At 42.2% G+C, this 26,745-nt stretch overlaps 1 protein-coding gene across 3 annotated transcripts in view; it reads left to right on the top strand.

Moving 5' to 3' along the window:
* The window catches only part of dym (dymeclin), a 94,596-nt gene extending 68,072 nt beyond the window's left edge, over window positions 1-26,524 (top strand). For all 3 annotated transcript variants that reach the window (XM_035391109.1, XM_035391112.1, XM_035391111.1), the window contains 3 exons: window positions 7,733-7,915; window positions 10,648-10,761; window positions 22,768-26,524. In XM_035391109.1, coding sequence (XP_035247000.1) covers window positions 7,733-7,915; window positions 10,648-10,761; window positions 22,768-22,917 — 447 coding nt within the window. In that variant the 3' untranslated portion in view covers window positions 22,918-26,524. The remainder of the gene's footprint in view (window positions 1-7,732; window positions 7,916-10,647; window positions 10,762-22,767) is intronic.
* Window positions 26,525-26,745: the final 221 nt, after the last annotated feature.

The following is a 26,745-nucleotide window of genomic DNA, read 5'->3' on the forward strand; positions in this document are numbered from 1 at the left end:
GCTTCCTTAAGTCACTTGTACTTAAATTGACTCGATCAACTGAGGCCTTTTCTTATTTTGGCTCATTTTATGCCTCCTCCTTGCCCAGAAGTGGAGGGCTGAATTCTGGCAACCTGGTCTTTGTTGCGTGTGGTCATGAGCCCTCGGGCATGCTCACTCGGACCTGCACCCTGATCCAGAGCAGGTCACCGGCGGCTCAGGTTCACCCCTCAGTCTGCAGCCCTGGCGGCTAATCTACTGTAAGCCATATTTCAGATTAGCCCACGTCTCCAAGCCCCAGTGTGAGCCCAGAGGGTCAGAAGAATTCTGTGCTTTGGTGATGATGACCTGTTCGTGCCCTGTGCGGATTGACTGCTCCATGCCTCTGCTGCAAGTCATGAATCCGATTGCACTTTGTGTTGTGTCGCACTTTCTCGTGCACGTGTTCCCCTGTGTGGGCTCAAATGAGAAAATGGAAGTATGCCTAGGACAAAATGGGAAAAGAGCATGTTAGAGAACATTTTTTTTTTTTTTTTTGAAGTGAATTTAGATGTAGATGTAATATCTACCAATTTGAATATGCTCCTCTTCTAAGCTGGAGAGCTGAGGAGTTTGTAGCACGAGTAACACCCAAGTTATGTTCACCACAAGTGGCATTCATCTGAGCACTGCCACCACTTTTCCAGTGCCTTTAATGTCAAAGGACATATGAGCGCTCCTGTAATTATATGGAAAGAGCTCTAATTAAGTTTCCACTTGGACCGGTGTTGACGGCTACATGGTTTATTTATTTTATGTTTCATTATTTATTTGTTCAGCACACGCCCTCCTCCTTGTTCTGCCTGCAGTCTTGCATCTTTAAAATTCTGGAACGCATTTAGACAGCTCAGTTTTCTTTAAGCCGAAGCAAAGCCATTTTCACAGTGGGTGTGACAGCCCAGGGATTCAAACCGATGGTTATCTGGTCCGGTTTCACCACACTGCAACCCCTGCCATCTTTTTTTTAAAATCAGCACCAGGAAAATGGTTGTCAAGGCTGGGAATGTGGACGCTATTAATTTGTCACATGAAAAGAGTTGAGCATTACTGCTAGTAACAGAACCAAAACGTTTGATACTTTGGATGAACAGAGCTAATCTTCTGTAACCTGAAGAAATCACTGGCCTCTCTGGGCCTTCTTTCCACTGTAACGGATTTGTACTGTTTCCTCCTCTGACAGGAAGTGCTTTTGTGTAGCTTCAGCACAACAGGGCCTGTGTGATGGAGCCCATTGTCCGAAGGCTCCCCCTTTGCTCTGATCTGGTTTAATTGAGCTGGCAGTGGAAGAGGCTCGAGGGGGTTACAAACGTTCCACCAAAGTGGCGCAATTTTGAAAGCATCAGGCCATAATGCAGGTCAGAGACTGACCCATTTAGAGCATCCAAAAAATCGTCCGCTTCTCTGCTGCATCTCTCTCTCCCCCTCTCTCTTCTCTCCACCACACTGTCGCGGCTTGTGCCCTGAGGGTAGTTTGGCCAGATTTAATTTTTGGATTGCAACTATTTTTGTGTAGCAATTTTGATTCGGAATCCTTTCCCACAGTGCAAAGGGCTGGGTGATAATCTATTTACCTGTGTAGTTTTTTTTCCTGTGCAGTTTTCTATTGATGCTGTTTTGCTAAGCCCAGATCAGCACAGACGTGTAGGGCTTTGACGGCTTTACACACAGGGAAAGTGTGTGTCAAGGACTCAGAATGGTGAGAACCACACAAGGGGCTGTAGAAGGTTCAGGGAGACCAGGAGGTACAGCTGCCGGTCCACATCCTTTCATTGCTGTCTTGTGTGCTGCCGTATGGGGTATTTTCTGATCATCTTTTGTGATTTTGTCACTGAAGAATCAAACCTCTGTGTATGTGTCTTCAAGGGAAAAACAACCATAATATAAGTTCTTACAGTAAGTATCTATGTGTGTTAATTTGTACATACACACACATGCACTCATGCGCGCACGCACACACACGTGCACACATACAGATCTCACACAGATATGCCCTCATAGCCAGTGCGCTGTTGCGTAATATTGCACCATGGGCACTTTAATTAGATTTCATAAGACTGCTCTCTAGCAGAGTTCTATATAAAACAAATGTTTGACCAAGCAGCTAATCTGAAATAATTTAATCAGTGCACACGTCAGTTCATTTTGAGATGGCGTCATTGCCACCCAGCTAGGTTTCAGCTAGTGAATAGACGTGTCCTGTATTCCTGAGACATCTTCGCTTTCGGGGGTGCAGCCTAAGATGCTTACCCCATCACCTGGTTGGCTGAGGGAACCCTGTGCCCTGCTGCCTGGTCCCTGACCTCCATGCCGGTGACAGACTGGCACGGTCTCCCTGGTGACGTGCCGCCCTCTCAGCATGGCCTGTATTGAAATCCGTGTCATTAGCTAATCAGCAGCCTGATCCCAGACGGGCCCTAATCTGCGGGCGATAAGGTAATGGCAGACCCCGGGCGCTTAAGGGGGGGGGGGGGGGGGGGGGGGTGTTCCCCTGCGCTTTCAGCAAGCAAATGTCAAGCAGTCGACCGCTGACTTCCATGCCCTGTGCTTTCCCTCTCTCTCTGTCTCTCTCTCCATTTTCTCCGTTTCTCCCTCTTCTCTGGGCTATGCGTGTTCCTCTTCTGGATTTAGAATCAGTTTTTGTTTTTATTATTGACTGACAGGCTGGTGTATGTACTCTAAACAAGCCCTCATTACTTTGAACTGAGATAGTAAAGTGATGTTATACAGTAACCTCTGTGCCTGTGCACATTCACATTCAAATACATAACGAGGGTTGTTGGCACTGGACACATCACATTTTAGGCAAAACAGCTTGTTAAAAAGCATTTTTTTTTACCATTATAGGCTTTTTAAAATATGATTCGCTGATTCATTATCAGTGATCCTGAAAAACTAAGGCCGGAAGTGAAAAACCCAATAAAAGAGATTTAGTAATTGGTTTAGGAATTCAGGTCAGGCACCCAGCTAGAGGTTTGCCAGGGCTTATTGATAAATGCTTGGCATCACAATGATTCCTTTTTTATTTTTTCCTCAGAACAAGCGGAAAAGCGCTTTAGAGGCGTACAGGGCGTATCATGTTGTGCTGACGGCCTCGTGGCCGCTGAGCTTAGTAAAGCACAAGTGGGTCTGTCTGTAGTGCTCAGTAAGTGGGAAGGTCCTGAGAGCACAGACAAAGGATAAAGAAGCCAGACAGTGGAGGCACTTGAGTAGGCTGGATCGGGGGGGGAAATGTGCTTTTTCGCACCAGGGAAACGGGAGCGCCACTCATTTAATCAGCCTGCCCCCGTCTCCCACTCACAGACGTCTAGCTCGCACATTTGCATCTGACCTGAATTCCCTGGTGCGCGGTAGTTTTTTGAGGCTAATCTTATTACGTGGCAGCAAAGCTTAGAGGGTGGCAGCAGGGAGGCCTGGAGCGCTGAGCCACCCCTCTGCCCATCAGCCAAACTAATTATCACCTCACACCCACGGCCCAACCCCCCCCCCCCCCCAACACACAGCCACCATTTCCTGACAGCTGATCGATTTGTGTTAGCCTTCCGCACTGGGCTGCTGGGATCTAGGCACCCCTACTGTCCCACGGTTGCGCTCTTCGTCCCATGCCGGGTCTCCTCTTCCGGAGTGAACACCCAAATCTAGCAGGACACCCTCACTTCTCTGGAGGGTCCAGCTCAGGAGGCCCCTGGCCTGTGTCTCCATACAGTTCCCACACCGTTCAAAGTGGCCGAAGACGCACTGCAGCAATCAGGGTACAGAAGTAGGGCTTTGAGCACCACAAGGTTGAACAAGTGCACCGTTTCACTTGATTCCTTGTTAAATAGTCTTGGGGGATCGGAGGTGAATGAGGGAAAAAACAAACTTGCGTCCACAGTCTTAGGTTCCCACTCAATAGGTTTCTGTTTAGCAGGCAGATAATGTAACAATCCATTAGTGACACTGTCTACACGGTATAATGGAAAAGACAGAGGTTGTCACAGAACAACCTTCTCCACAAGAAAAAAGGAAATGAGATATTTCAAATCTTCCACAACTGTTTACAGTTCTTAATCCAGTCAGACACTGAATGGGGCTATAGTTTATCGGCCTCATAATGACGTTAATATCAAGGGCGACAGTCTCCAACATGGCTAATATTCCTGATGGGAGGCACGGCGCAGGTCGAGACAGAGTTTGAATAGGTGCCCATGGAAACGGAGCGCTGGAATTCCCCAGGCTTGGTGCCTGCTGCACACTGCTCGGCCGTCAGATTGCCAGTGGGCTTATTTCATTAGAGCCGTAAGCCGCTTTGAAGCTCATGACTCCAGAGTTTTTCAGGCAGGTTCTCACTCCGTTTCACCCCCTGCCCGTGGCATGAATGACAACCTCCTGAAGATAGTCGACATGTAATCAGCAGCCAATCTTGTAATTCTGCGTAGACTGGCGGGATTAGACCAAGCAAACGGGCTGCGAGGTTGGGAAAGGTTATGGAGCCCTCAGAGCTATTAGAATAACGGGGCTTGTTCATTGCTCCCCAGAAAGCTCCTTATCTAAGACATTAGTGGGAGTAAACGTGTAGCCTGGCCTGTAACTTTGGCCTTCCGCACAGAGAGCTCTGAGCCAAAACTGAAAACCCTGGAGTCAACAAACTGGAAAGGTGTTCCTGGCCTTGGACAAGGCAGAAAATCTTTGGGAAAATTTTAGAGGAAATCTTTCTCAAAGGGAAGTTTCAGACAGGAAGTTTGCACTCTTCAAACAGGTCTCACCACCAAACACAATGGACATTAAACAAGAGAAACTTTATTTTAGAACCGGTTTTGGAGTTTTGGTACCATAATAATGCATTAACTGTCTTCTGCCTAAGAAGCACAGTGGTAGCTATCTAATAGGCATTGCTAATCAAGGGTCTGCTTGACTGGCATAAAAGAGTTGTGATCAGTTGTGATGCATTTATATTGTTGTGCTTAGTCTCCCCGCAGTAGTGTGTACCTCAGATCTGAAGACCTGTGAAACAGACAGAAATTTTGAGTTCCTGCCCATGGAACCTAATCTAAGCTTCACATATTCACAGCCAGCTTCCTTCAAGCAGTGGAGAGTCTCACGATTTAACGATGGCCTTTAGTTGACTTGTATTGTTTTTTTTTTAGCAGTTCCGTTTCTAAGGGCTCAGTCCAAGCCAGTGATGTAACTTGTTTGTGCACAGATTACCTGCTGATATTGGTCTGATTGTACGTGAGCGCATGCACGAGTGTTTCCCGGTGAAATTGCACGTTTCCTGTCGTCGCGACAGTCTCTGTCTATCAACCTAACAGTTTTCTCCTGGAATGTATTGATATTTGTGTTTCTCTTTGCTCTTGCAGTGTGAATTAATACCCAGACACAGACAGGCCGCTATGCGAGGTGTGTGGGTGTGCACGTCACACACTTAGCCCGCAGAGGGCATTTTCACCTGTTTTGCTTCGCAGTCAGATCTTATCACCTGTCCAGGCTGCCTGAAGGTTGCCAGAGTGAGTTAATCAGTTGGAAGTACGGATTTTCCAGCGATCTCACCCTGCCCTGTCCGTTACACTTGCTGTGTCTGCCACCAGCATCTGGGTCGGCTTGCAATGCGCAGAGCGTCCCTCATCTCCGCCTTGTTTGTTCATGAGAATCTCTGCCCCAGTTCATCTCACTTCCACCATCTTCTCTGCTGCTCACTGGTCTTCACAAAGTGCAGCCGCCTTAGTCCCATTAATCACACTCAGAGCACCCAAATCTTCCAGTGGGGCTCAGTATGAGCAGTATCAGCTGCTCATTTTATCTGTTAGCCACTACCTCCCACACCCACCAACTGCCTGCATGTCCTGGAGTTTATGTGGTCTATATGTTTTAATAACTCTGCTGTAGCCCACTGTATGCATCACATGGATACAGTGCAATTAAATGAGCATCTCATACTTCAGTGTTTGTTATTTTTTCCTCACTTGTTACAATGTCACGTCCATTCATAATATTAAACAATGGCATGTACCAATAACAATGGTGTAGGGGGAAAAAAATATGATCCAAAGGAAATGGCTGTAGACACAGTTTGCCCAGTGCAAGATGGAGCTGTGTCCATTAGGAAAGGCCGTGAGAACGTTCCTGTGCGCGTTCTTTAATTAGAGCGGTGATACGTGTGGAGAGGGCCCCCCTGCCCCGTCCGGGTCACGGGTGAGATTAGCGGTGACTGGCTGGCGCTGTTCGTCCTCCCTCGCGGTCGTGGGCCACTCGCTCAGGTCTCCCTCCGTCGCTCTGTCGGCGCTGGTCCCACAGACCCTCCGCCCACCGGCTTCCTGTTTGTCCGGGGCTCTCCCGCGGCGGCTCTGTGCCGCGACGCGCAGACGCGATCAGCAGTCTGTGACTCACCGCCGGCGGCCTCCGTCGCTGCCGTTCAGACCGATTTAGAACATCGCTCTAATGGGTTTTGACTGCGGGTTATCCAGCAGGCCCTGTGATAGAGATACGCTTTTCCCCTGTGCCGTGCGAAGGGGAAAATGAAAAGGGCTCTTGTACAGGAAAAGTGTAAGCCACTCTTAAGAGGAACATCAGCCTGCCCAGTCCAACTAAATTTGAAAAGGTTAGTCACCTCATTGACCGGCTCTTTGTGTTGAGATGCTCAGAGCTGCTAATTTGCTATCCAAATGCTTTAATACAAGCAGCCCTGAAGCAGGTGTGTGGCCAAACCCGTATAAACCATTGGTGTGGAAAAAAAACGGGGGTGGGGGGGTTCTTGATGGTAAGGAGGCAGTACATGAGAACACTGTCACATACTTCCACAGCCACAATTGCTAGATACTGATGAGGTGATGGAAACAGTGTGGGAATGAACGCGTCGACTTCCGCTCTGTGGGTCTGGGCTAAGGTGGGGGAAGGCTAACCGGAGAGTGCAGCGACTGGGCCTTTGCATATGGAATTGCCAGTCTCCAGGAATTATAAACAGAGACGGTGTTGTATGTCTGTTTTGCATACAGTGAACTGCTGAGCACTGTCTCATCAAACCTGAGGGACTCCAGAAAGTCTATTCATGCAGATAACATCTCTATGGCTATTTAACAACCGTTGTCCCTCAACATGACAAATGTGCCGTGTGCCTGTACCCTGACAGACATCTCTGTGTCCCGGGCTTCCTCTTTGGCTCTGGCTGAAGGTCACAACTGGGCAGGTTCTGTGATCTTTTTTGTTGTTTTGTTTATGTTTCATTCAACGGCCTACTGGAAACAAAGTTGGCTTCATTCAAAATTCCTGTTTTCTGCCTGACAAGGAACTAGAAAAAGGAAACGTTAATTCTATTCTGGAAATCCCCTGTCTTTTGTGGCCTAATAAATACAAGGATTTTGCTTGAAACTTCCTATAATGACATGGTACTTGAAATGTTGAAAATCTGAACAGGAAGTCTTGAATCATTACTTACTACAAACTGAGGATGCTCAAGGTGGTTTTCTTGTTTTTCAAAATTCCTGACGAATCCCTATTACAGGCATTATGTCCCCTAACAATTATCAGGATGTGGGAGTTTGTAAATCACTGTTATTCCTGATTGGGTAAATGCTGGAATCTACTTCAGGTAAGGAATCTCTTGTTATGGATCTGACTGGCGGATGGAGGAGCATGGTCACCCAGCTCCACAGTTATCAATACCCATCGAAGTCAATGGCAGTGGTTCAAAAAAAAAAAAACAAGGTTGACTCAGTGACTGATTTTCTAATGTCTTCTCTAGGCTCAAGATCTGAACGTGATTGAGGAGGTCATCCGTATGATGCTTGAGATAATCAACTCCTGCCTGTCCAACTCCCTGCACCACAACCCCAACCTGGTCTATGCCCTGCTATACAAGAGGGAGCTCTTTGAGCAGTTTCGCTCTCACCCGTCTTTCCAAGACATCATGCAGAACCTTGACACGGTGAGTGTTTGCATCCCATAGCAAATGATCAATGTCCAGGTAGTTCTCTTCTGCTGCAGGAACTCAGGAAGATTGGAGTGGGGTTTGGTTGTAAATTATTGCAGTGGGTAGCTGCAAGTTAGGTCCTGGTTCAAATCCTGGTCCTGGCCTTTCTGTGTGGAGTTCATGTCTGCCCCATGTCCTCTGGGTACTACAGTTTCCTCCCACAGTCCAAAGACATGCAACTTAGGCCAATTGGAGACTCTGAATTGCCCGTAGGTATGTGTGTGAGTGAATGGTGTGTGTGCCCTGCGATGGATTGACAACCTGTCCAGGGTGTATTACTGCTTGTCGCCCAATGCATGCTGGGATAGCCCCCCCCCCCCCCCCCTTCCCCCACGACCCGGGCCAACAGCAGGTTAGATGGACGTGCATTCTTAGTAAATGGGATGCATACTTGAGGAGCTATGATGAGGTGACAATAAGGTGACATGATGTAAGATTGTTTGACAGATTATGTCATTTAGGGTTTGTTTGCGTGTGTGTGTAGTCTCATTCCACGTTTGTATTTTTTGTTGCAGTAGGTGTGTACATACTTTGTTTGCATTGTTTTTGAAATGGCATGTCATTATGTAGGATGCTGTAATCTCTGAATGTGATTGATCCCATTACCCTACTGGGGTGAGGCAGGGGAACCTTAGGAGACCATTTGTTCTTGAAAGGATTACGGTATTAGTGAGTCGATTTGGCTTTAGTGTCAGGCAAGTAGTAACAGGTTCTACAAAAGGGGTGTGAGTATTTGTATGAATTGGTTAAATGTATCAACAAACCATTTTCAGTTGCAGAAGATGAACTAGCCGGTTTACAGGTTACCACTGAAATTTAGCTTAATTTCACCACTGAAACAATGAAACAATTCTTAGCTACATTATCTCTGAATGTATAAGGTTGGAAGGGAGATGGGAGCGAGAAATATTGCGTTTCTGTGTTTGATACTGATTGGGTCTTTTGACGTGTAATAACTAAATTAATAAATAAATAAAAGTACATTTGCTCAGTTGACCTCAGGTACCCAGCTGTCAATTCAAATACTTCATAATACTAATGATCCTTGGATAATTTGCTCATAAATTCAAGTATTGAATGATTAATGTCCAGAACCTTGAGAAAGGTTGCTAGTTTTTGCTTTTAAGAGAATGTGAATTAAGAATATAATTATTCTATTTCTCTAACATGCTGTTGATTTCTTTTGAGACTGTTATATCCTTGAAAACCTGTATAAGAAGTGAGCGGATGTTTTTATCAGTGTACTAATCCTATTCTCAATTGCCTTCTCACCTTTGCATTCAAAGATGCACGTTTGAGCAATTTTGTAACCGTTCTGAGATGGTTAAATGAACAGAAAATCTTGTGAGGTTTCTGTAGATTTAGGATAGACTGTATGAGTCAAAATGGTGAAATTTCAGTGCAGTGATTTAATGGTTAATTACACATTTTATTGTGATGGAAAGTTTGTTTACAGTAAAATCCTCAAGTGTTTGCAGGTAGCCTATAAACTACTGACACCCCTACACCGCAGTGTTCCAGGGACATAGACAGTTCTTTATTTTCCAGTAACACTGGTGTGATGCACTATACTAATGAATGATGTAAATGCTTTACATTGGACACAGCCAGTAAAATATTCATCTGAGACATCTGTATGTTGTTGTTTATTTCTATGCAGTGTGTCCTTTGGGAGGGAGCTGTTCAGTGATATCTCTGTTATGCAGTGTTGTTTGTCTGTGCTGCAAAACTCCTGTGATTGTGGTGGTGGTTGCAGTGTTGTGGTTGCAGTGTTGTCCACTGAAGGTCTTGAATGGTTTTAGTGGCTACTCCTACTCCTCCTATTCTGAAGGATGGCCCATTATGCAGCATAGTGCCTCCATCACTGTGATAGGTCATTGTATTTGTATTTTAGGTCAGAGGAAATAGTACCCCTACCTGCCTACAGCATCCCTTCCTGTAAGAATTTGTTTTGTTTTTACAGGTGTACCTTCCAAGTACTAACCAACTCCCTGCCTGCTTAGCTTGATCATTTTGTTATGGTGGCATGGCTGCTGTCGTTTGACATTAATGTATGCGAAGAACCATATTTTTGTCAGCTGAGGGTTGAGGTTGTTTGTTAAGTCTGAAATTTCACATGGATAAGAAAGGCATGCATGTTATATTTGGTGTAGTATATTCAAATTGAGAGCGAACCATACTTTAGCCTCTGTATCTGGGATGACTCTTGTATGGTCCTGTGAGAATACATGTCAGCACAACAAAATTTTGCCTTTGGGAGAAAGCGTATATGATTTGAAGATAAAATCAGTCAAACTTAACAATAGCTGTCCATTAAAATGTTGTCCTACTTAGACACAAAATATAAGCAACTTGTGCAGCTTTTTTGAGCTTCCATGTGTTGCACAGATTGCAGTTTTTTCCTTTTTTTTTTTTAGACTAATCTAAAGGTATGTAAAATATTTTCATTGTTCTGTATATTGTAGTACAATGTAAGAATCTGTTTTTTCAGCAGCTCATAAGTGTTCCTCCCTAACTTTCCTGAATAGATGCCTCCTATTTTTTTTCAGAAAGCTTGCTGCTCAGTTTTACCCTTAAACAAGTTCTACAAGCTTTGTTTGCCGATACCTGAAAGTGGTTTAGCTTGTCATGGTGAAGTGCATGTGTGTTTAATGGATGGTGCTTTACGGTTGCACTGGTCTCCACAGGTGATAGGATTCTTCAGTGCTCGTCTGGAGCAGGCAGGAACAGACCTGTCTGTGGAGCGGGTTCAAGAGGTCATCAAGAAAGGAGCTGTGGCCCTGCCCAAAGACCGCCTCAAGGTGCGCTACCTACTGACCTCTACTGACCTCTGTCCCCCTCACGGTTTCACACCCAAATATCCCTGTCCCCTTACCCACATCCCACCAGCCCCTCAACTGAGTTCTGAACTACATCCCAAATTAAAAATGGATTCATGGAAACTAAAAAATTTGTGACACACTTTTTTTTTTACCATGATATAGAACTTGTGTGTTTGGTTTCCATGTAAATAGTGATTATTCCTAGTGGAACACTCTCAAGCAAAGTGCAGTGGGACGTCTGGCAGTTGGTTTTGCACCGAGCATCTTCCTTTACTCATGAGTTCTAAATTCCAAATTGAATGGCGAAACTTTAAAAAGCCATTTCTTTTGTGATTCTCTTTGTTGTGATTCTCTTTGAACTTACCGGTAAGATAGATACTGGTGAGTGAATGGTCACAATGACTAACTCATAATCCATGTTTTCATTATACTTTTTACGAAACACGTTTTCTGTTCATGTTAGTATGTTAAATACTTACAAGCGTCCCACTGCTTAGATATTTGATGTAATTGTGCTTGTAGGGATGACACAGCTGTATTTTAGTTCCCAAAGCATATTAATCGTATAAATATTGTCTTAAATAAGGATAATAAGAAACTAAATAGTTTGAGACTACAGAACTTTTTCATTGTCCTTTCAATTTGCTTTCTTCTGAAGTTGTAATTCATTCACCTACAATTATTATTGAAATTACATTGATTAACATATGCAGCAAAGGAGAAGGCCAAAAACATTAAAGAAGTGCTTCCATCTACAAGCAGATCTTTCAGAGAACAAAGCATATTTTAGTGAATCATATTACAAAAAATGCTAAAAGATCCTTTTTATCCTTTTGATTATGTTCAGTAGTAGATACAAGCTTCATTTTACCATTGATGATCTAGTTGTGTGTGTGTGTGTGTGTGTGTGTGTTCAATGTAGAAAGTGCCTCTTTGCTCATTTGTTGAGGAAGGGATGTATGGGGATAGTGGTTTTGTGTCTTTAAGGCAATTGGCTGAGGAGTTAGGAGTGCTTAAAGACTGTAATTTTAATTGACTATCAATGCTGTCATGGGGCCCGTCAGTGTCATAATCACTCAATGGCTGTCCTGCACAACTCTGTCAATGTGTCACGTTTTGTAAAATCTGAGCATGCAGTTTTGCGAGAACTAGCAAAAATTGGAGAAGACAGAAAATGAACACCAGAAAATTTAATAGAATTCCTACATATTGGTATTGTGGTGCTTTGCCCCTAAATATAGAAAAGCAAACAAGTCCATAAAGTGTCTGAAGAGCAATCCACACTCAAGGTCAATAGTTTAGTTCAGGGTTCAAAATACAACTTGTTCCTGGTATAATTCACGTCCAAAACCAAAATATTTTCTTTAAGTGCCTTGTCAAATGAGTTTCTCCTCCTCCAGGTTCTAGGCAAAAATCCAGGCCTGGCAGGCCTCCTGAAATCTCTACAATCTCTCAATATGTGGTGAAATGTCCTGCTAGTTGATCTGTAATCATGCGTGGACCCATGGGAACTGTAGTCTTTCTTACACTGAACTGTAGTTCCTGTTGGAAAATATAAGACATTTCTTACAGGGAAAGTACTTTTCAAGATTGCGGCCATTAACAGGGTGACAATACTCAGTGCAAGGTTGAGATAGACACCAGAGGATGTTTAATAATGTTACTATGTGGCAGGGATCCTAAAGCCAGCATGGTAAAGTAACGAGTCACTTGTTATAGCCTAGTGAACAGTACAGTTGTTTTTCTTGTGTGCTAAACAGCTGCTCATATAGTGAAAGCACTGTGATTTCCGAAATGGATTAATGCTCTAAGATCACTTGACCAAAAGCTTACCACTGATTATTTTGCCGCTGCTATGCAGAATTTCAGTTATTCAGTCATAGCAGTCTCTGTCTTTTGGTTAGAAAATTATTTATTCAGTAAATTTAGGAAATTCATAGATTTCTTAAGTCACAAATTATATCCTTTTTAGCATTTATTTGATGTATTTCAGACAAATGGCCCATTTGGACTGACCTTTGTTCTCATTTTGTCCTTTCCCCCAATAACTTACAGTGGAATTTAGCTGTAAGTGAAGTGGCAAAGGGAAAACTAAATGAATTAGTGCAGAATTTTACTTTTGTCTGCATAATAAATGTTCCTTGTGCCTAATTCAGGTTACTTGTATTACTATTATTTTAATTGGTTTAAAAATGACGCTGGGAATAGAGCAAAGGGTTGCATAGATGACATTAGGGGAAAATAAAATGGTTTAAAATGATAACAGTTTCTGAAAAAATATAACAGAATCTGTTAAACTCAGACTTAATAATATTGGCTTGAGCCTTAAACACAAATGGAACATATATTATTCACGTTCAGGTAATGGTATTGTGTCTCCCCTGGAACAGTTACAGGTACAGAGATCAGGGTAAATTGCCCGATCTTTCTCTTTTTTTGCCGTGGTATCTGAGCTGGAGAACGACGGCCAGCAGGAGATAAAGGGTAATTAAAGATGGCCACATCTTCATTAGTATTAATGGCCGCCCTGGTCCTGCACAGCCATCCCTCACATCCAGCGAATGTGCGCCGGTAATGAGATTTCTGGGAGAGACAGAGCAGTGGCGCTTTGTCATGGGAACATGGGATCCTGGTGAGGAATAAATCTGCCATGAGTACCTCATTACAATTGCATCCTCAGACGGATTATATTACCCAGAATTCCCTGCTCGCCCCCCTTCCCCCACCTCGCCATAAGTAGAGAGCTGGCCATAAATCAGTGATGAAATATACATTTGCAGGCATTGCAGGTCATATATCTACAGGCTAGGCCTAATCACATGCTTCTGCTGTGTTCAGCAAATGAATGGTATCTTTAATTCCAAGCTATCTGTGAAGACCTGTATTCAACATATGAGTCCCTGTTTTGAATCTGCTGCCATCCCTTTCCACTTTGGTCCTGCCGAGAGCAGTCTGCCTGCGCACAGCACAGCCATATATAATGTTGAACTCTGCAGGAATTCTCTATCACGGCTAATCTGTTTGGACTGCTCTTGCATGGCCCTTGGAATCTACTGCATGAAATCATGGACATCAAAGAAAAAATATGGAAACGGTGTATATTCTGAATGTGACGACTGGCCGACTCCTGCCGTATTTCAGTATGCACTCAAATGCGGATGGTTTCTTCTGTGTATATGTGGGTTTACATTGTAGTAAAGCTCATGTGCAGAAGCTATGAGATAAAATCACAGGCCGGGGCTTTAGGGATCCAGCTAAAGCTCCAGTCCTGACTGCAGTGATGCAGCCCACGGCCTGGATTTCAGCCCTGTAGCCGGGAGTCCCATGGGCCAGTGCACAGACTGGCGTAGCATGGCTCTGTTCTTCATCTGAATATTGCACCAGTGTCCCCTTCACGTTTTTTTTTAAATTTTATTTCAACCAGTGCTCATTTGAATTTAGTCTAGCAGGTTAAGACCATGACAAGTTGAAAATGACTGTGTAAACTGATTATAAGAGCAGCTATTTTCTGGGAAGTTTTATGATCCCCCCTCCCCCATTTGGTTCAGCATCTCTGTGTGAATGGCTTTTATTTTATATAAAAGTGCAGATTGGTGCAGGCAGCTGCTTTTGATCTTGAGGGCATATGAATAAGATGCGAGAGAAAGGCCTGACTGACAGACAGCTCTCCCCTCTGCTGGAAAAGCTCAGCTGCAGAGATGCACTCTGTGTCTGCCAGTTCCGGGGAAACTAGGTCAATCGTACACTTGCTCGATTCATCCGCGACAATAATCGCTTTGTTCTTTTATTCATTTCCTTATTTTAATTAGTTTCAAAATGAAAATCCGCAAGCAAGATTTATTATTTGAAAAATGGGCAGTAAATCATGTGTTTTATCTGGAAGGAGAGAAATGATGAAGCAGAGATTAATAAATTGAGGGCTCCACAGCGTCTCTGCTAACTACCTTTGTAATTGATATCAATGTAATGGGAAATGAATATTGAATTGTCATTTAGTTGAACATGAGAGAAAGGAAGCAATTGCTTAACCAGACTTTTAACCAGCTAGTTAGCTGCCTAGTTTGTGTTTTATCTGAGGAATTTATATCCAGCAAAAGAATCTATTTATCTCCACCAATTGTATCGATAGTATTTTATATGGACTTGTTTGTATCCATGTCCAGATGTTAAAGTTGAACGATTACAGCTGTATTTATATGTATCGACAGCTCTGTACCAAGTGTGTTATATACAGTCAGGATATGTAACCAACTTAGTATCGGAATTAGGAATTATGTATACAAAAAGTACATAATTTTTAAATGCATGATAATACATTTAATTTGATAGGTAGACTAAACCTCTATCTAACTTGCAACTTTTTGTCATTTTATGCAGTTCCATTTTTTTTGTTCAGGCAAATGTGATTGTTGGTAAGCTTTAAATATTAAAACCACTTAATTTTAATATTTATATCAGTGAAAGCCATCCCACAGTAGTGAAGATACCGAGTACTGAAATAAATATAGTTAGGTGTCATCAAGCGCGTATAGAAGAATCTTTTAGAACTACCTTGGACTTTTGAAGTTTAGTCTCTTTATTTTTTATACGTTCTATATTTTATACGCTCTATACGCTCGTTCTATATGTTTTCAGCGCCGAGGAAACCATGGACCCCTTCACAAATGGTTTTTAGCAGGCCTGTTGGTTCACAAGCTAATTGCTAGCTACATTCCTGAATTACGTTTTCGGTAATACTTTACTTTAGCCCTTCGACATAAGGGTGACATAACCTTGTTATACACATGGCATAACAGCTGTCACAAGATGGCGTACCAGATGATCACAGGTTATGTCATCATTTGTCATACCGTTAACCGATAAAGGCGATGACAGTTTAACATCATCTGTCATGCCATCTTGTGACCACTGTTATGTCATGTGTATAACCGTTTTTTCAGCCTTATGTCGAAAGGTTCAAGTAACATGTTACCATATTTCCATTATCTCTACGAATCCTTTGTCGTAGTATTGATCAAACTCGGCTAACTGCTGGTGTTTGGAAAGCGGTTTTGCAAATACTAATTTTTATTTTAATTAATTAAAATGTTATGCAAACCCTAAATGTTTACCATTCATGCGCTAACTTCTGACGAGCATTCATGCAAAGGTTTATGTCTGAATTCCACATTCTCTCAAGGCGGTGATTGAGATTTTAGGTCCCCCGATAGACAATTTGCGAAACATCCACAGGCGTTGTCACACAAGCCATGTGCATTGCAGTTGTGAATTTTAAGAATATTATCTGGCATGTGTCTGCATACTAACCTGAACATTATGCTGGTGTAATTCACTACCTTCAGTTCATTTCAGTAAGAACACTGTGTGCTTGTATTTTTTTCTTTCTTATAAAAAACAAATGAGCAGAGAACAAAAAACAACTGTATTGCAATTTGTTTCTGAATATTGTACTGCTTGATCAAACTGAACCATTATATATTGAATTTAACATTCATAAATATTTCATTAATCAAATTATTTTCTTTACATTTCATTTCCTTTCTTATGTTGCATTCATATAAATACCCACAGTTTTTTATTTCAGTGCTTTACAACAGTCTGTTAAGGTGTTCTTTAAAAAAAATGCTAATGGATGTTAGACTCTAAATATACAGACAGATCCACAGATTTGACTTGTAAATAAATGAGGCAGATTGACAAATAACACCCGAGAAGTCCACCCATGCAGAAGTTAAAAAAAGCAGAAGGTGGGAATACTGCAGGGAGGCCCGTGTTCTCCCCCCGGTGACACAGTCCAGACTGCCCGTATTCTGTCTCGCACCCTCTCCCCCAGGCAGAGACGGTGGCACCAGCGAGGTCCAGCCAGCCAGCCAGTCGGCCAGCGGCCCCCGGCCCTTTCTCTCCCCCCTTTCAATTTGAATATCAACAGAGACAGGCCCGTGTTGTTACTCGGGCTATCAGGCTCAACGACTTTTAGCAACAGCGCCTGTGGAATTTATTGTTTGGCCAGCGCTGCCGTGTTCTGTAGTGATAAGCAATAGACAGTCTGGCTCCTTGGAAGGGGAGCCTGCTCACTGCCTGAGTCTCCAGAGGCCCATGGTCACCCCCTCCCCACCAGTGTGCGCACTGTGCTCTCAACAAAGCTTCTTTTTTTTTTTTACTTTTTTGAGGGAAGTTGTTGTTTTTGAGGGGGCTTAAAGATTGTGGTGTCAGCAGATCCCAATCCCAAACAGCCACACACGGGCCTCTATATTTTGTTAAGCGAGATCAACCATTCATTACGGTTTCTGGTCTTCCTTTGCCTTTTTGGTTGTGTTTATTCCACAACGCCTCGGGTATGCTTAATTTCTGTGTGTTTCTACGCTTCTCTCACCTCAGTTTCTATGGCCTTATGGCCCAGATCCAGCTTGCATAAGGGACTCCTCAAAATCATGCAGAACTTAATTTAAAGAAGATTGATTTCCTTGATGTTCATACACTTCTGTCATTAACCCTACAGTTTATTCACTTAAGAACATTAGCATAAGAAATGGTACGTTTGTAAAAAGGTGAGTGGGGGCAGTTTCTCACCAGAGAGCATTGCAGTTGATTCAGTCCTTCCACGCAGTTTCACACTTCTGGATGGGCCTGATTGCAGTATCTATAGCCACATGTCCACTGTTACGCCTAAAGCATAGTTCATGCTTCTTAATCAGCTGACGTCAACAAGCAGTACAGTGTGTACGTGGGTATTCAGTTTTTTTTTTTTCCTTTTTTATAATGCTCCTCAATGACCAGGGTTAATGATACACTATATGGCCAAAGGTATCTGGACACCCCTTGGTCTGGGGCTGTTTTTTATGGTTTGGGCTAGGCCCCTTAGTTTCAGTGAAGGTAAATCTTAATACTACAGCACACAATCACATTATAGATTATTTTGTGCTTCCCCAACAGTTTGGGGAAGGCCCTTTCCTGTTTCAGCATGACAATGCCCCCGGGCACACAGCGTGTTCCATATGGTTTTGTTGAGAACGGTGTGGAAGAACTTGACTGGCCTGCCCAGAGCCCTAACCTCAACCCCATTTAATACCTTTGGGATCAATTGGAAAGCCAAGCCAAGCTTAGTGCCCAAGCTCACTAATGCTGTTCTGGCTGAATGGAAGCAAATCCCTGAAACAATGCCCCAACATTGAGTATGAAGCCTTCCCAAAAGCATTGAGGTTGTTATAGCAGCAAAGGGTGGACCAAGTCTATATTAATGCCCATATTTTTGGTTGAGATGTTGGATGTCAGGTGTCCACATACTTTTGGTCTTGTAGTGTAATTTATAGGAGTAATATTTCGATAGATGCCTTTCTGTTTTCACATTTCAGTATAAGCAGGTCTTGTGTAAGTGCCAGGAAATGTGAAGTCGTTGGGAAAGTTAGGAAGTAGGCTGCAAGTTTAGATGTACATTTGGTGAATTTTAATAAGGTAATATCTTAGTGAGGGTTTTTTTTTTTTAAATCCTCACTTTCCTGGTACAGATGACTCAATGGGGATCTCCACTAGGAAAGGTGGGGACAGTGTTCCTGCCTCTCTACTGTAATATGGGCCATTTTCGCTCCAGCACAAAGCTGGATTCTGACTAAGTAAAGAAGTACCTCCACCATAGAGACATTGCTTGTTTGGTGAGATGCTATCTCGCTGAATTTCCATGTTTATATGTCTGTGTTTTGTGTATGATTGTTTTCATAGTGGTGTATGTTTGTTTTTATATTCACGTATGTGTGCGTTTGTCTGGACTGGACCCTGCCTGTCTGCTGGCTGAAAGGATGTTCTTTCAGTAGCAGAAGGGGGGGGCAGAGAATTGAGATATTGGCTCCCAGCTGTGGTCAGGGGGCACTAACTGCCAGGCGGCTGGGCTGAGCCGGTCTGCAGGCACAAGGCGTCCTTGGAGCCAGGCCAGGGATGAGCAATAGATGGCTGTGTGCTTGACAGGGGGGCCGTGGGGGGGGGGGAGGGGCGGGGCGGTGAGGGCAGCCTGTGTGGCAGCGATGCACGTGTGTCCCGTTGCGGGCGCACGCGTGACCAGGCGTTCCCTCGTCCCGCTGGAGGTAGGGTGACGGATGTGGTTTTTGGACCAATCTGTACGTCTGGTGATTGTGATTCTGTTGGGCCTGACGTGGGCAAACACTTGACACTACGGACTGTGGGAATATGATGACATATTGCTGTATTATTGATGGAGCCACTGTGGCCATCTCCCTCCTGTCTGCGTGCCTGCTGCCAGGCTGCACTGGGATATTGTTGGCTACGACCGGCAGATTATAAATAATAGATTGGGCCTGTGTTTTATCTCTGGCGGATCTCCTTGGAAGATGACTCCCCTTTAGGACAGGACAGGGACAGTGACATGTGGTGGGCAGCCTCCTCTCTCTGTCTCTCTCTCTCACGCACGCACACACACACACACACACACACCTACCTTCATTTCACACACAAGCATCCCTAAATAGAGGCATCCCAGCATTCCCTTCACCTGTTAACCTGCACCCTCATTCACTGAAATGGCCTGTAATCAGAGCTGGGCTCAAATGACATTTTGGACTTCTTTTCAGCACGGCAGTAATAAGGGAGTAATATGTGAGTGTCTTTCCTTGCCTGCCCATTATAGACCAAGTATAAAAGCAGATTAAAATGGATAAACTTGAAGGGCAATGCTAACTAACATCTTGGAGGACCTGTTACATTACATTACATTAATTTGGCAGACGCTTTTATCCAAAGCGACGTACAAAAAAAGTGCATTTCATGGTCGTAGAAAACTGCTGAACACGGGTTCAGTAAGGTACAATACTTATTTTGTACAGCTATTTCTAGCCGAGAACAGTGAACGCTATTCTGGCCTAACATCTGCAAAGCCAACTAGGCAGAAGAATAAGCTACAGTATTAGGACAAATTAGGACAGTATTAGGACCTGTCTTTCCGAATCTAAGATATAATGACTTGAAAGAGTAGCCAAATAAAGAACCATTTCCCTGATTGAAAGAGCCTTTAATTGGATGCTTAGGGTATGGAGTTTCTGTACAGGTCAACAACTGAAACCTGGGATCTGCAAGATAGTTTTTTTTATTTTTTTACTTTTTTTTTTTAATAACATTTGTCAGTTAAAGAAATCGGTATGTGCCTCAGTAGGTTCATCACTCACCCGGCTGTAGGTTAATTGCCTGTGAATGCATTTACCTAAGGATGTGGCTACGATTACATCATTTTTTTAACCAGTGCTGTAGTGGTAAAAAAAAAAAAAAAAAGGGGTAAACTCTGGGCCTGCTCATTTTCCATCCTGGCGTACAATATGATATGCTTTTGGTGGGATACATTCCTTTTCATGTAATTTGTTTCCCATTAAATCTTTTAGTATCAATTCACTCTGATTGTGTTCAAAACTGTTCCCTCAATTCAGTCCCCTCTCAGAACCAATTTGTTAATTCAGTCTCTTTTCAATATGAATTTCCTCAATTAAATGACACCTATCCTAAATTATGTGTCTGTATAAAATTTACAAAGAGAATAATAAGGGGGAAATAATCAATATACAGTAAGAATATGAATATTGCAAGTAATCAATGGCTGACAATAGAATTAAACAATTTATTTTCAGATTTTCAATGTTTTTGGCAGTAATACAATTTCACTAAAAAAGTGAAATTATCATTAGCACTATAACTAATAGTCAGTAAGATTAGTTTGAACAGCCTCTGAAACTAATGCAAACCAAAAGTGATTTATCCACAAGGTTACAAGTTTATATGAATCAAAATAAACTGCTACTGAAGAACCAAACATGCTTACCATTACCCAAGGATGCCAAAAGCTGGGGAATTAAAGGAGGGGTCTTGACACACTGCATTCTAAGGTCTGGAACAGAACGTTCAGTAGCCGATCCATACTTGTAGAGCTCTCAAATACTATTAATAACGTTAGCTATTTTGCTAGTTGCCTATCAAGCTTCATGCATCTAGCTAGTCCAGTCTAGCAGAGCTAGCTAAGGAAAAACACAGTAAAAACATTTTTTGTTTTTATTATTTAAAATTCTTTGTACTTTTCTTAGCCTACATCACTTATTTTCATATAGCAGTGCCCACCAGCCGATACAGTGCAATGACGCGGTAGAAGCAGGAAACTTTGAAGAGAGATTGGTAGTGAACATGGATCCATAACATACATGCCATCTATGGTACAGGATGCTTGCCTCCCTAGTGTTTTTCTAACAGCCTTATCTTTTGCATTGTTTACTAAATGGAGACTGTAACTTTGTGGAAAACTGAAACAATGTGAAAGGTTAATCAACGCTCTTAAATGGAAAATAGGTGATTAAATGTTCTGCCTCATTTACGTGTGTTTATCCTCCTCTACAGCCCTGGTGTTAACACCTGAGGCATAATATTCTACATTATTGAGAATATAGATCAAAAAACTAGATTTTTTCCCCCCCGAAGGGAAACTTTTGGTGCTGTCTACATATAAAAAAAAAAAACATTAAGTACAATACACTCACACATACACACACGCACAAGGAAATATTTTATCAGTCTAGCGAAATATAAAAAGGGAGGAGGCAGTGTCCATGTCTAAAGGGTATGTGTGTGTTCTACAGAGATATGACAACCGGACGCTACCGTCGCAGTTCGGAAGCCTAATGGGCACAGGAACAGAGCTTGAAAGGCCCCTTCAGGGGGCCGTGTGTGACGTCCAGATGGTAGGATGGCAGACTGGGTGTTAAGGGGCTGGGTGAGGTCAGCGACAGTATCTCTGCCCTTTCTGTCTGTCCGCCCCTGCTAGATGTCTGTGAGGCTGCACTGTGGCACACCCACAGTTTTGTTGCTTAGGAAGACTCTTCTCTCCAGTCTGTTCTGGTTGATGGTGGGGAGGGAACCAAAGGATGCAATACTAAAACTTGAATAGATTCAATAAGGCAACTGCAAGTGAGCTTTCAAAACAGTTAGGTTGGTAATAATATATTTCCTTAGTTTGCAGAGAAAGTGAACTGGCTTGTTGAGGTGGACCTTTCACTGTCCTCTTCAATGGGGCACTTGTTCTCAATGATGGTGGCCAGGTATTTGTAGCTGTCCACTCTCTGTATTATATCATTATTGATGACTATGGGATTGGGGCTGTGGGGTGTTGTTCTACTACTGATGACCATTTTGTTTGTTTTCCAGACTTTTAAGTCAAGAAAATGGTGTTTTCACCACAGGCTGAAGCTGTCCAATACCAGAGTTCCATTCAAAACAAAGCTATTACTAGGAGCACATTGAGTGGTTATTTTTCTTAGAAGATAAACCGGTGGTAGCATGGTTTGGAGAAATTAGGCTGCCTCGAGACAACCAATAATGTCATCTGGCACAGTAATATTGAGCAACATATCAATCATAATTTTAAGGACGCTCTTTGGATTTCAAACGCTTGCTCTTTCGCATTTGGCATGCCAGTTCCTGTGCGTGCGTCATCACATTTGAATACTTGGCGGGATTGTCGCACCGACACCACCGGTGGAAAATAGCATGTACAACAGCAATTACAGATGCAAACACATTGCATCGAGATTGCTACAAAAATGGCATTGTGAAAAGGCATCAAAAATGGCTTTTTTATATGGAAAAATTAAGGATTGCCAATTCAATGTGGAAGCATTCTAAATTAGAATTCTACTTTAGAACCTCTGCTTATTTTCTCCTTTTAAGAGAGCAGGAGGTGTATATGGCTTCAGAATGTGATGAGTATGCTTATGTGCAACATCGTATGTATGGTGTAAGCAGTGTATAAGCAATATAAGGCACCGTAAAGCAACACAATCCCTTGATGCCCTATCGATCGTCTGGCACAACTGGCACAGCTGCTTACCTTTTTTACGTTAATGTCAGAATATTTAGAGAGCTCAGCTATTCACTGTTATTTATGAAGTGTGTGGTTCACCATGATTGTGTTTTTACCATTTCTGCACTGTTGTATATCCTGTGCAGAAGTTTCCAGAGCTGAAGTTCAAATATGTGGAGGAGGACCAGCCCGAAGATTTCTTCATCCCATATGTCTGGTCTCTCGTCTTCAACTCCGGGGTGGGCCTTCACTGGAGCCCACAGGGTATTGAGCTCTTCAGTATGGACTCTGGCTGAGTGTGTCTGTGTATGTATCCATCTGCTTGTGTGTGCACTTGCTTATGTGTATGGCCATGTGTCAGCAGATCTGCACTCTGGTGATATCTGTGCATGAGTGTACACATTTGTGCATCTACAAGTGTGCGTGTGCGTGTGTAAGAGAGATATAGAAGCGTGTCTGTAAGTAGCTTTGGAAGTGCCTCCATCCAAACCCAACAGAGGAGTTTCTGGTCATTCTGTTTGTGTTCTGTTTGTCTTCCTTCAAAGCGCTACTGCGCAGTTTTTCCTGTACATATCGAAGACTGTCCCACGCGCTTTCTTGGTTTTGGCTGTTATCAGCAGAAAGTTTGTAAAGTAAAGGCACCTCCACTGCTGTAGCATTGGGATTTGAGGGTAGAGAAACGTGCAGCCGCACTGAATTATGGGTACAATGTAATAACATGGCGACGGCTAAATCAGTATTTTAAAAGCTTTTCTTCCCTGCTTTCATGGAGCCCGATTGTAGAAAACTGCTCCAGATATTCAATTGAGAAATTATTTGGGTTTCTTCCTAACCTGTAGACAGGATTTGTTTCCAAAAGGTCCCCAAAAAAGGGGATGTACATAAGACAGAAAAAAAACATTTCTGTCAGCAGAACTCCTTTCACAAGATTGCCTCTGAAGGTCTTGACGTTGTTCTCCTCCGTTCCCCACATAAAAAGTGCTACAAAATTGTTTTGGTATTTTGGTTTAATGGAGAGAGAAATGAAATTCAAGCCCAGCCTTTCCAGGACTGGATTCATTTGTAAAGCAGCTCATTTGTACGACACAACTCAAGGGCAAATTTCATCATTATTGCATGGCTGCGAACCAAAACATACACATTGTACTGTTGCATGCTAGCTAAAACAAGTCAGCCCAATGTTTTGATGTGCACAATCTTTTTTTTTTTTCCCCCACTCTGTTTAAAAATTTTATCTGATTTTTTTTATTTTATTTATTTATTTATTTCCACTTAGGAGTTGTGATGTTAGAACCCCAAATAAACATTTCGGATTCCATCAGTAGAACCAACTAGAATTGGCTTTTCCGCATAGAACTTCATTTGAGTTTATGACTTTTAGGACACAATAGGATGATTTGTAGCAACTGGGAAGTGTGGATTTTTTTTAAAACCAATAGGAGGGCAGACAAATGTGTACAAAATGTACATTTGATGGTTACCTACACATTTAACATTAAAGTGATCCAATTACCATATAGTTCAGGGATTGCATGAATGTTTAGACAATTACAAACAGCATGTTTGTTGCATTATCCCATTTCTTCTTCCCAGACAATCTGGAAAGAAGACATTCTTTGTGATTTTGGATATTTTCTTATGTCTTGTTTTACTTAAAAAGAAAAAGAGGGATGTGGTGCATTTATTGTATACATTGTACAATATGATATGTATGCATTGCCTTAGCTAAAAATATGAGGCTTGAGGTGCTGTTAAGGGGAAAGGGGTTGCAGTTTCTTTTCCCTGCAGGCTATATTCTGATACTGGGTTGCAAACATTACTGTTACACAACAGATCCCTGCACAAATACTATGGAGTAAAATGCTTTTCTTACCAATTTCTTATTTGGTGGTGTGTTTATGGACTGAGATAAAAAGATGTTTTATTTATTTTACAAGCTCATATGCAGCTGAAGAAAGGCTGAAGGAAGGCTTTGCATGTACAGACATAACTCTGGAATGTTACTTTACTCTCAGGTAACAAAATGACACAAAATAATATATTTTACAAATTAAAAAGACTAGGCTTAAATTTGAGAATATGAGAATATCTTCCCCAAAGCCTCTTCCTGCTTACAATACAATGGTTATCTTCCCCTCTGTGTAAACCTATATCAATAAAAAATTAAAAAACCAATAAGAAAAATGTGTATGATAACCGATTCTTATCCCAATATTACACAGAGAATTGTGTTTGTTGTTTGGCAAACATGGCCTTGAAAAACGTACACGTGAAGACATTTGCACAGAATAGTGGTTTCTAACAAGTGAAATTAACTAAACTCATAACTGCAATACAAAGACTTGCAAGTTCAAAGAAAGGAAAGCTTAGAACCTGGGAAAATATACATATTTTTTTTATTTGAAGCCTCCCATGGCACTTGAAGTATTAGGTGCTTTAGACACTTTGAAGATGGCAAATTTTTTGTTTTGAGGGATCATTCCACCTCACCTATCATAGTCTTGCACCACAGGTGGCTACCTGTGCTGAATCTCCCTTTGACTTCTGGGTAATGTAGTTGGAACAAAGCTTTCCCCTGCCAGATGTTTGATGCTGTAGCTGTGACCTGAACACTAGCTATGACAGACTTCATTCAGTTATTAAAAATCAGCTACAAGGGCAAGGCAGATATACTGTAGTTGGTGTTTTTGAGGAATGGCCAGACATACAAGCACTGACTAAACACCTGTGTTTGCATTCAAAGAAGTTTTAAAGCACATTATGCTCAAGGTTGAGTCTGTGAAATACAGTATATATTTGGCTGTACCACAGTTGAATGAATAACTCCCTGTCTTATTTTAATGCTGTGGTTAAGGAAGAATAACTGGTTTATATTTAATCTTGGAATGCTTTCAGTTAAAATTCAATGTAAATAGGTTTAAAGACAGTTGAAGTTATCTTTGGTATTGATTTTTTTTTAAACATGAGTTATAGGAGAACTAATTTTTGGTCTTGTAAGGCTTAGAAGGGGTAGAAAGATTTAGAAGTGCACATGCTCAGTGTAGGTGTTAGTTTCCACATTAATTGTCACCCTTGCCCAAAGTAGACTCTGCATTCCAGTTCCTAAGTATGGTGACAGGCAGCACAACTGGGCTGTACAGTCGGAGATACAGCTGTCTGTCAAATGACACGTGAAACTAGCAACATCTACACACAAGAAAATAAAGACAGAACCCAAGTGTTGCTAGAGCCATCATTTCAGCACCACCATCAAATTCAACAAATATTTATACATTCATAAGCATGCTATTCCTATAATACCTAAAGGGAACATTGCAGTCATTCCTTTTTCCACCTTTTCCCCTCAGTCTTCATGGTGTTACTGGAGCAGTTTAGGGAACTGTATTAAGGAAATGTTGGTTTTTAAAATGGAAATATGCTACAGCTAGGCAACTTACAAACTATATTGGCTTAATAACTGGCTTTTAGATTAAATGACACTGGCAGGTCTGTGGAGAAATAAATGTTATTTAAGCTTAAAATGCCCCAAATTATATAGCATAATCCAGTCGTATTTAATAAAATCAATTTAAGATAATTACTCTTGATTAGGTGAAGGCCCTATTGAGCTTCTTAATTCATTTGAGTAAATATCCAGTTTTAATCTTTCCTTTAATCCTCAGAGTGATGTCATATCAAAAATAAACGTAACTGTATTTGTATGCTGTTTATGTACAAGCGTGATTCAAGGAGTATTGTCTCAGGAGTCACAAATATGATGTGGTATTATACTAAGGCTATAGAATCATTAGGAGTAGGTTAAAGTTGAGCTCTGGCTGGGAAACATTGACTATTCACGCCACAGTAACTCTGTCTGACTGAAATAAATGGCACTGAAATAAATGGCACCATTTTTTATCTGAAGCCTTTCTCTCCTTGTAGACGATGCTGGGTGAACAAACTGCCTTTGCTTGTCACTGTCACTACTATTTACACCATCTACCATCTGTCCCTAACACCCCCTATTTAGGCGTTAATACTAGGTCTGTCAGTCATAACACAGCCTTACAGGGCCATTTTAAGCGAGTTGTTAAACATTACAAGTGCCTATATGTTCAGTTCTTCTCTTGAAAAATGCACATCTA

Source organism: Anguilla anguilla, chromosome 14 (genome assembly GCF_013347855.1).
Source record: "Anguilla anguilla isolate fAngAng1 chromosome 14, fAngAng1.pri, whole genome shotgun sequence".
NCBI lineage: Eukaryota > Metazoa > Chordata > Actinopteri > Anguilliformes > Anguillidae > Anguilla > Anguilla anguilla.